The sequence below is a fragment of the Sesamum indicum genome, linkage group LG4 (assembly GCF_026168435.1).
Source record: "Sesamum indicum cultivar Baizhima isolate 11 linkage group LG4, ASM2616843v1, whole genome shotgun sequence".
Lineage (NCBI taxonomy): Eukaryota > Viridiplantae > Streptophyta > Magnoliopsida > Lamiales > Pedaliaceae > Sesamum > Sesamum indicum.
Genome location: NC_142660.1, coordinates 19,019,896 through 19,030,880, shown reverse-complemented (window position 1 = coordinate 19,030,880; position 10,985 = coordinate 19,019,896). Strand labels below are relative to the sequence as shown.

The following is a 10,985-nucleotide window of genomic DNA, read 5'->3' as shown; positions in this document are numbered from 1 at the left end:
TTATTTTTTTATAATAAAAAGATAATTAACCCCACAACTGAAATACTGAATTCTTGACTTTCATCTATTCAAACATATCTAAAAATACATCCACTTTTTCTTTTACGTCACTAACATATATATTTTTTCAAATTAAAAAGTAATTAAAATAGATTATAATTTAAAAGTGAGACCAACTGAAATAAAAATAAAATGACAAAAAGATCCTTAAACCCTAAGCAGGTGGTCTAATTTCACAGCAATATCCTTTTTCACACTTAAAAATCAGATATTATTGCATCCTTATTTCACCATATGTTCTTTGAAACCTCATTTGTCTTTGAGTGGGAAAAATAAACACCATGAATCCTTGTCATTATCTTATGGGAAACATACCCATATGCTCTGCTTCTTCCCTCTCTCTCTCTCTCTCTTTCTCTCTCTCACACGCACACAGAATCGTAGAGCAGCAACTGATAATCAATGGCTTCGGAATCCAAGTCGGATCAGCCAGAAACCTTCTCTGATCTTCCGCCGGAATCCTTCTGGGTCCCCAGGGACGACGAACAAGACTGGTTCGACCGCAACGCCGTAATGCAACGCAAGACGTCGTTGAAGCTCGGCTTCAACCGCAACTCCAACTCCCTCTCTCATCGCTCCGACGCCAGAAGGGTAGGCAGAACCTCGGTTTTCGGGCTCCCCGGTACTCCCAAATCTCGTGGGGTCGACGGCGGCCCGCCGGAGAAGAAGCTCGGCAGGTTGTTGTTCAGGAGCCGGTCCGAACCGGGAGGCAAGCCCATCGTGCAGGTGCCTGAACCCGGTTCTCCCCGGGTCTCCTGCACTGGGAGAGTCGGGTTCAAGAGTGGTCATGGAAAGAAAACCAGCTTCTCGAGGCTTTTAAGTTCTTTGTTTGGAGCCGGGTCCGGGAAAAACCGACCACGGACGAGGGGAAACGACATTGTTCGTTAACCTGGAGATGGGACCGCCGGTGTGGTGGCGACTGAGCGGTTCGAACCGGGTACGGGGTCAAATCGTGGCGGCGCCAATTTGGGTTGACTGGTTATTGTGTACGTGTGTATATGAACACAGAATTTTCACTCGGTTCACATTTTCCATACTATAATTAAGAATTATTATATAATTTTGTTTTTTTCCAATGAATAAAAATAATAATAATTTTCTTCTCCTTTTTCTTCCTCTCTTGTATGTAATTTCCTTATATTATGAAAGAACTCGTGCATTGAAATTGAATTTTTTATTTCAAATTGTATTGTAATTATATATATATATATATATATACATAGTATGTGTATAAAATATTTATCATCTATTTTTATTTTAAAAATTCCACACATTTGTATATATATGTGTGTTAAATGGAACAAAAGACGCTATAATAGAATTTTTCACCATTTATTAGATAAATTTGCAACAAAAAATGTAGAAATTATGCAAATATGAAAACATGTAATTCACTTTTATTTAAAATTATTGTAGAAAAAGAGGCTTTTTAGTTGAATATTATTTGTAGAATCATACTTTATATTAAAGTAATTTATATATTGATGTAGGCAACCGTTTCATGTTGGTTACAAATAAGGAGTTTGAGTGGTTTGTCAGTCCCAAACCTCCTCCTTTTTCTAGTGAGACGTTTTTTTAGGATAAAACCATAAGGTTCATATGAAGTTAGAACAGAAAATACCTCATTCAATAGGACACTGGCCGAGTCACAAACCACATTATTTGGTGTCGTTTGTGGGAACAAGGCCGGGTGCCCGTCCCAAACTATTATTAATTAAAATAAATTGACTATAATTATAATTATTGCTGTTGATATCAATATTTAATAAAAACTATTACAATAATCATATTTTGCTCAACGACACTAACTATGACAGCAGAAAACAATTACTATACAGTAGAATTGTTTCCACTTTCAATTTTCTTCTTTTGATAAATAATTGATTAGAAATTTTTAAATCCAACTTTTTATTTTTCTCCAAACTATGAACAAATAAATTAATTAAATCCACACTCCTAAAATTAGGCCTACCTAAACAAACACCTCCATCCTTTATAAATTTGAATGTGCCTATTTATTTTTATTTTTTTATAAAATTGAGGTTTTCTTTTAAATAATTTCTTAAATTTATAGTCGTATTATAAATTAAATATATAATAAATTAAACCATACAAAAAATTATTACTAGAAAAAATAATAGTTAAGACTATATAATGAACTCAAATAATAATTCGATGAACAAGCTTACAATAATAAATTTAGATGATAATAAATTCAAAACTGACTTAAATAAACTTTGAAAAAATAAATAAAGAGTATTAATAAAATAAAGTATTGAAACTTTATAAATAAAACAATAAAGATAATATCTTTTAGAGTTTCAAAAGTATGAAAAAAGCTACTAAACAATCAATTGAGAATAACAAAATAAAACTTATATGTTATGTATTATTTTATAAAAAAAAATGGCTCGACAGATCTAACTCAGGACCAGGTGGTCCTAACCACTAGACTGGGCTAGTCTCAAATTTTAATCCTTTTGACCGGCCAAATTCCAAATAGACCTGAACAACTCAACCCATTTTTTATTAATTCAATCTGATCTTTGATCCGACTGACCCAACCTAAACCACTGCACTTCTTGATCCTCAAGTATAGTGGTTATAAAACTTGATAATTATCATTAGTTCTAGGTTTGCGGAGGGGGAAAAAATGGAAAATATTATTTTAGGCTATTTTGAGACATTTTAGTATAAATATATATATTTATAAATTTATATATACTATAAAAAAATTATGTGAAAATTATGCTCCTCTATATTCTTTCCCTTTCCGTGCTTTTAACCCAACTCAAGTTGAAGAAACTTATTCAATGGTCACCGCTAACCGCTTTTGGTCCCAAATCTTTGGGGTTGCTTTTTTCAATTAACGTTGGTTACATTTCTTTATATTATTTGTACCAGTAACCGGTTTATGGATGAGTGCTCTTGGAGTAGTCGGTTTGGCCCTGAACCTACGTGCCTATTACTTCGTTTCTTAGGAAATTCGCGTAGCGGAAGATCCGGAATTTGAGACTTTCTACACCAAAAATATTCTATTAAACGAAGGTATTCGTGCTTGGATGGCGGCTCAAGATCAGCCTCATGAAAACCTTCCCTGAGTAGGTTCTACCACGTGGAGACGCTCTTTAATGGAACTTTAGCTGTAGCTGGTCGTGACCAAGAAACCACCGCCATATTTGGCATTCTAGTTGAGCAATTTTTTTAAAGTAGAAAAGATAATTATATTATTACACTAATATTAAAATATTGAATAATTATATTATTAAATAATATATCAATATAAATAAAAATTATGAAATAATAAAATTGGACTATAACACAACAGGATAACTAATTTGAGCTAATCAAACATGCATTGTGAGGGCAAAAGTAACTTTTTTTTGTATCATTTAACCCATTTTTCAATAAATATTCTTGGAGTTACATTTCGTCCAAATTACATTTTGATAAAAGATATAATTTGTAACTTCATTACCATAAAATATAATAGTAGTGATAATACATCAAATGACAATTTTAAAATAGGGTTAATTAGATTTTGCTATTTGAACTATAATTTTTTTTAGACTTTGGTATTTAAACTTTTTCTTGTGTTAACTTGCCATCTCAATTTTACAAAATTTTTCACTTTGCAATTTATAACTGTTTTTCAATAAATATTTTGTCAAAAAAAATTACGTTCAGTGCACGTGTGGTATTTCAGGGTTATTTGATATGATATTTTTTTTTCACATATGTACAACATATGATGTTTTCGGCAAAAAAATCTCATATATGACTAAGTACAAATTTCGTATAGTTGAGATAGTAAGTTCACATAAAAAAAAAATTAGATGCCAATGTGTAAAAACGGGCATAGTTCGGATGGTAAAATATAATTTACCCTTTAAAAATATCACTTATACATATTAATGAAAAAAACTAGTGCCCAAATTGACACTGTAAATAATTAGTGATATATTTATATTGAACTTAGTGACAACATAATATAGTGACAACAATTTTTTATTGTCATTAGGCAGTCGCTATATTTGTATCGCTAATGATCTTTAATTACAACTTTATACACAATTATTTGTCACTAATTCTTGCAAGTAACATTCTTTTACGGAATCATGATTGCTGATAAAATTATGAAATTATGTCTTAGTTTAATAGTCAAAGTTGAGGTCTTATGAACAAGTTCAAGGTCATGGATTCGAGTCCCACTATCTCAATTCATGTGAGTTGTTGTAATTTGTTTATTGTTCATAGTTGTAATAATGTATTTGGTCGAATTGATGAATTAATTTTCCAAAAGAACTTGATTGAGTAGTTAATAACATAAACTGGGAAGTAGAACATTTTTAGTATTATAATAATTTGGTGTAACGGTATCAAAATTATCATTTTGAGTCTGAAACCCTCTTCTCTTTATAATAGTATAGATACTGACTCGCAAAAGAACTATTGTAATTTATAACTCATATATCCACGGAAGAGGATTAGAAATCCAGTCCTGTAAATGTGACGCTCATTGTATAAGATGATGATTGACACGTACCTTATTTTTTAAATTTAAGGCCTACTTATTATTCACACGCGTATTGCACGACCTTTTTTTTTTTTATATTATTATCACAATGGGGATGCAGTATCGGAAAATTTGGATTTGAACCCAAAATTTTTCCTTCGTTGAGAAAAAATAATGTCAACTCAATCAAATATTAATGTCACCGTGTATTTGACTTAAAACCCCTTTTATGAACAACTCCTCTGAGTGAGAACACCACACGTGGTTGGCCAGGTCCCAGAGTTCCAATACAACTACGACCTCAAGGGATTAGGTTCAAACTTCCAACATAATAATACATGTATTATTAATGTTGTACTTCAAACTTAAACACCTTTGGCCCATGGCACGTGCCGAGCACATTGCAGCAACAGTTAAACTGATTATAAGACACTTAGACCTCATCTAAAAATATAAAATTATTTTTTTTTTCTAAAAAATTTTAAAATTTTTTCCTCAAAAAATTCACTGTTTACACGTAACACTCTTTTTTCATAATTCAGACAAAAAAATTGTTGACGTTAATTAAAAAAAAATACATAATTTTTTTATTTTAACCCTCAGTTAATATTTTTATTTAATAATTTTGTACTTATAAGAAAAAAAAAAGGTATAATGATGTTAACTTAACTCCACATGTACATTTGTATATAGTATATTTATCCCTTCATAAATACAAAAATATACATGAAAATATTGAATGAGGAGTAAAATTAAAAATTTATCTAAATTCTTTTGTTACCGTCAGTATTTTTCGTCCAAATTCTAATGACAGGATGTTTGTTGTAAATAAAATTTTTTTGAAGGGGCCGTAAGCATAATTTTTTACTCGTTACGTTTTACTCGAATAGCTTATAAGTTTTTTAGCATTTTATTTTTAGATTCTATGATATTTTTTTTTTCCTCTAAAAGAATTATGAAACACTTTGCAACATCTTATGAGTTTTAAAACATCTTATAAGATATTTTAAACAGTTCTCTCTAATGATAAATTTGAAATTAATCTTACAATAAACATATTTAAACTTAAGTAACATAATTGTTGCGAAAAATGCAAGCAATCCCCTTGTGATGTTGCAACTGAGCAAATTGTCCTCATACGAAGAAATAGTAATTTTACCTCCCTGTGTTTAAAAAATGCAGTAACTTACCCCCTATACTTTTTAAAATAAAACAATTTACCTCCTTAGATATATTTTAAAAAATACAGAGATAAATTGCTATTATTTTTTTTATAGGGGAATAATTTACTCTTTTGTAATATCATAGGGAGGTAAATTGTGTTAAACACCATAATTGTGAGTATAAATCTTCTTTTAGAACATTTTTTATTGATCTATTTCCTTTTAATGTGTATATTTTAATTTAAAATTATCAATATATTTAATCGATTTTCAATATTTAAGTAGATTAACTCTATCAAATATGAATTACAAGATATGTGTGTAAAAAATTACATTATTTATTTTATTTAAAAAAAATTATATACGTAATTTATATATTTATATATATTAAATAAAATAAAAAAATGTAATAGGATTGAAATTAATAAAACAAAATCCGCTAATCAAGGATTATTCAGCTCCTAAATTTCATCCAAAATTGTGCAATCTTTATATGAAAGTTTGAAATTGTCAACTTTGTCCTTTTACTGTTATTTTTTTTTAAAAAAAATTAAAAATTAAAAAGAAATTGAATGAAGTAAATGAAAATATTATAAAAAACATTATTCACTTGGTCCATAAATTTTTTAAAAATAAATAAAATTATAATCCATAGTCTATAAATGCATTTTGATAATTCATAGTAAAAAATGGATGCCTAATAGAGACTAATTGTTAGATGACTATTAAAATCATGAAATAATTAATATTCTTTCAAACAACAAAAAAATATTTATAATTATATAATTTTAAGAAAACTCATTGTAATTTACCCTAATTTTTTAATCGAATTCTTTACAATTTCAAATTAAGTGAAGCTTGAGCGAAAAACTAGAACTTGGATTCACGAACGAATCTAACTTTCCCTTGAACTCGACAATAGATCCTTCACCTATCAAGAGAAGACAACGGAGTGTCTTCTCTCAAGTTGCACGACAACTGATACTATTTTCGAAGAGGATGACCTCTTGTGTTTTCTATTAGGATTAATTACATTTTGTCAATCGAATTATAATCTTTTTATACTTCGGCATTTAAAAAAAAAAAAATTTATGTCAACTTACCATCTCAATTTTACAAAATTTTGCACTTTGTCATTTATAACTATTTTTCAATCTAAATTTTTATGGAAAAAACATCACATGCAGTGCACATGTGATACTTAAAGATTACGTGATGTGATTTCATATGCACAACATATGATGTTTTCTCGGTAGAAAAATAAATAAAAAAAAAATTGTATATGACAAAGTACAAATTTTACAAAATTGATACAAACATAATTTTGATGGCAAAGTAAAAGAATTGGTATAATTCGAATAACAAAATATAATTTGCCCTTTCCATTATAATTAATGTGTTACTTGAGTTTGTGGTTCCCAATTTATAGTGGAAATATGTAGACTCGTAATCCATTTTCTAAACCGGATCAACTGCCTCGACTTGGTTGACATCCTAAGCCCTTGAACACCATTAGATGTTGGTTCAGTTAGTAAAAACAGAACACTTTCAATCAAATGATTGTAGATTTGATTCTTTCTGTTGATACGAGAGTTGTATTGATACAAGCGACTTATGGGCCTGGCGCATGCATTAAGTCGTGGCACGCACGCGCGCGTGCACACGCTGAGAATGCTCGTACAGCATACATTAGGTCGTGGTGTTGACCGGAGTCGAAGTCACTAGAGAGAATATGACACTGCAACAACAATACCTAAATACAAACATGACTTCTCAAATTGCACAAAACTATTATCCTATCAATGGAGGTCTTCTTCCTTGTGTGTATAAATAACGCAATCCGATTTGGGGTACGAAACACAGGTCAGGACGTACCCTTTCTCCATTTGTTCGTCGCTGAGGAATGATCCCTCCGACTGGTCCACTGATCCCGAGACCAACTGGCCGGCACAGGTCGAGCACGAGCCAGCCCGACACGAGTAGGGCAGCTCCATTCCTGCATTTTCTGCTGCATCGAGGATGTACTCGTTGTCGGGGGCTTCTATCTCCTGCTCCTCGCCTTCTGGACTGATCAGCTTCACTTTGTACACTGCCATAGCGGATGCTCTGAAGGATGGGACAGTTTTCAAGCCAAATGCTCTTGAAACCCTCTTGACAGAGCCTATAGAGTAGGATTTCCTGCTTAACGAATCGGATCTCATGGACGACACTGATTTAAGCAAGCATGGCGACGGAATGCTGACAGTCGACATTTCTACACCTGATCCATACATAACAAGTTGAGTAACGAAAAACTAAGACAGCCAGCGATCAAAGATCATAAGGCTTTTGAGAAACGGGAACGCCTCATTGCAAGCGATAACTTGTACTTCCAGCTACACAAAGAGCATAATCATGGAAGTTTTCACGAAGAAGATACAAAATTCTTGAGGATGTAACGTACAGCCTAACGTTATGAAACGTTGACACATGCAATAGTACAAATGATTTGCAAGAAAACAGCAGTAACCGAAGGAGTTTTGCAAGTCAAAGAAGGCCTACTTCTTCCATGATCTGCTTCATCCATGAAAGCATTTGCAGGCCTGTGGAAACTTTAAATGGTGTAGCTGTATTTTTGAAAAAGACAATGCGTGTTTATGTAATTTAACACAACCTCAAGAGCCGTCATATACCCCTGTAATACGATAAATGTGCAAAAAAAACCCTATTTGTTTTGTAAAATAAAGCAAATTACTCCCCTGTCTAAACAATTAAAAGGGGCTAATTTGCTTTTTTTTTTTTTTTTGGAAAACACAGGGATATTTTACTAATTTTTTCTTTAGAGGGATTAGTTTCTCATTTTACATTATCTCGTAAATTGCATTTAACCCTATAATTTACCCTATCAAATAATGCTTCCAACCATCCTTCCACTCAAAAAATATCTGTTTGCTTTTGAGCAAGCACCAACAGCCAAAGTCATAAGCATCACACACAAAAATCAGAATGTAACAACTCAAATTCCACAAGGTGGAAGGGGACGGATGGCTAATACAATAAGTACAAATTTTAGTCCCCATCCGACTCGAACGAACCTGAACCAACACTATGACAAGTGCAATATTGGCGTTAAGTGTAACACTTCTATTCGTAATAGGTTTGGTTTGGCAAATCTATTTCCCGAAAAAGACTAACACAAAGATTCAATCTTTCCTCAAGTTTCAAAACCAAAGCATAATCTCAGCAACAGGGTATAGGATTTCCAGCCCAGCAAACCCACTCAAACAAGACAAATACATGAGTTGAGTATACACAGATTTCAACTGAAAATACCACAAATCAAGACAACCATACAACAAAGAGCTAGGAACCCATTACATATATGATTATGATGCGAATAAAGCAGTCATTCATCACCCCCAACACAGAAAGAACGGAACAAAGAATCAAGAAAGAGAGGAGAGAGAAACCTTTGAGAAAGCAAGGGGGATGCAGCAGCAGCAGCTTCTAGAGAGAAGTGGAGAATTACAGCTTGAGAAGATGAGAAGGTGGCCAAGAATCTGAGAGGTATTTATAAAGGGGGTGGGCAATCCATGAAAAGCACAGATCACGTCTAGTGCGTGAGAGAGAAACAAGTGTCGCTGTCTCCTGTGATCCGCAGTGGGGTGACCTCTCTTGTTGTGTCCCACTGAACGACTGTCCGTCTCTTGGCGTTCCTTTGATGTCATTAGCCTTTTCTAATTGTCGAGGGTCGTGATCAGATGAGTCTTATATATGTTTATAATTATATATATATATATATATTTGGTATTCCTCTACTTCTGTATTTGGAGTAGGTTCTATCTTGGTTGGCCTGAATCCAGTGATGGCGGTGAATGATTTGTTCGTCTAGTTTTTAAATAGTATATTTACGATCTTCTACTCTAAAATTCGGTATAATTACGAATAATTTTTTAAAAAAATATTAATATTTTTTATTTAACAATCATCTAATAATTAGCCCAATTCGTTAAGTTTTCGTCCATTTTTATGATGAATTGATCAAATGCCCTTGTGGGTTAAAAATTATAATTTTATTTATTTTTTAATTTTTTTTAGTTTTTTTATGGACTAAGTGGATTTTTAAAAAAAAAATCATCCATTCCGTTTGAATTTTTTATAAGTTTTTAATTTAAAAAAAAAAAAATACAGTAAGGACAAAATTGATAATTTCATACCTTCATCCAAGGATTACCTAATTTCATTAAATATTATGGTGTATTTGTAATTTTTCAAACAACGAGAAATATTCGTAATTGCGTCAAACCTCATGAAAGATTATTGTAATTTACCTGTTTTTATATTGATATAATTCAAACATTTTTTTTCTTTTTTTTTTCCCTTAATAAATTCCATTTTTATGATGAGAATAATTTCTAAAAATAATATAAGTTAAGCAGTAATACAATTGAGAGTGCTAAGAAAAATAATTTAATATAAAAATCCTTATCTATACCAATATAAAAAAAAAAAGTCCTTCTACACTCACGAGCGGTGTTTAATAGCATCATCGCACCAATTTTTATTAAAGTGAAAAATATCATTCATGATAAAATAACTAACTTATTCAACTTTTCAAAATTTACATTAATTGATAAATTATTTTTTTTCTTTTTGTATTTTGGTTTTCGTCCATCAAATATCAAAAGGAAAACTGCAATTTATCCCCTCTGATATGAGAAATGAGCAAAAAAATTCTTGTGAAAAATAAAATCGCAAATTACCCTTGTTTTTTGAAAATACAAACAAATTACCCTCTATCTAAATCATTGGTTAGAGAGTAATTTGCTTCATTTTTTGAAACACAAGAGAATATTTACTATTTTTTTTTACAAAAATATTTGCTCATTTCATATAACCCACAGACAAAACTAATATGGGCCGAGCAACATTTTGTCTGCATTAGCATTGAAAAATAATGGGAAGAAAATTACTTCACACAAGAAGAGCTTAAACTCATTGTTTGAGACTTTTCTCTGTTGATCCTCTCTCGGATGCCTCAGCCAATGTATTAGGTATGAGTTTGGGTCTGAATTTATTACAATAAGTTATGGTTGTACGTGATTTTTACGAGCATACAAAAAGAACTTTGGTAAGATAATAAGAAAAAAAATAAATTGTGAAAAGAACAAATTATAATTATAAATTGCAATAAATATAGAGAAGTTAGTTAAGAAAAAAAAATGTAATTATGAGATTATTAAAAAGAAATTGAAATTATTTACTAA

The 10,985-nt window shown here is 31.3% G+C and overlaps 2 protein-coding genes across 2 annotated transcripts; one reads left to right on the top strand and one right to left on the bottom strand.

The window, feature by feature from the left end:
- Positions 1-303: 303 nt before the first annotated feature.
- Positions 304-1,244, top strand: LOC148788525 (uncharacterized). The gene has a single exon (XM_088879874.1). The coding sequence runs from the start codon at positions 463-465 to the stop codon at positions 946-948; it is 486 nt and encodes a 161-aa protein (XP_088736000.1). The 5' UTR covers positions 304-462; the 3' UTR covers positions 949-1,244.
- A 6,041-nt stretch (positions 1,245-7,285) lies between these two features.
- Positions 7,286-9,388, bottom strand: LOC105161072 (ferredoxin, root R-B2). The gene is made up of 2 exons (XM_011078648.3): positions 9,189-9,388; positions 7,286-7,999 (listed from the first exon to the last, which is right to left on the bottom strand). Exon 2 carries the CDS (start codon positions 7,989-7,991, stop codon positions 7,539-7,541), a length of 453 nt encoding a protein of 150 aa, XP_011076950.1. The 5' UTR covers positions 7,992-7,999; positions 9,189-9,388; the 3' UTR covers positions 7,286-7,538.
- Positions 9,389-10,985: the final 1,597 nt, after the last annotated feature.

Coding starts and splice junctions, on each gene's coding strand:
- LOC105161072 (XM_011078648.3), bottom strand. CDS start 7,991: ATGTCGACTGTCAGCATTCCGTCGCCATGCTTGCTTAAATCAGTGTCG.
- LOC148788525 (XM_088879874.1), top strand. CDS start 463: ATGGCTTCGGAATCCAAGTCGGATCAGCCAGAAACCTTCTCTGATCTT.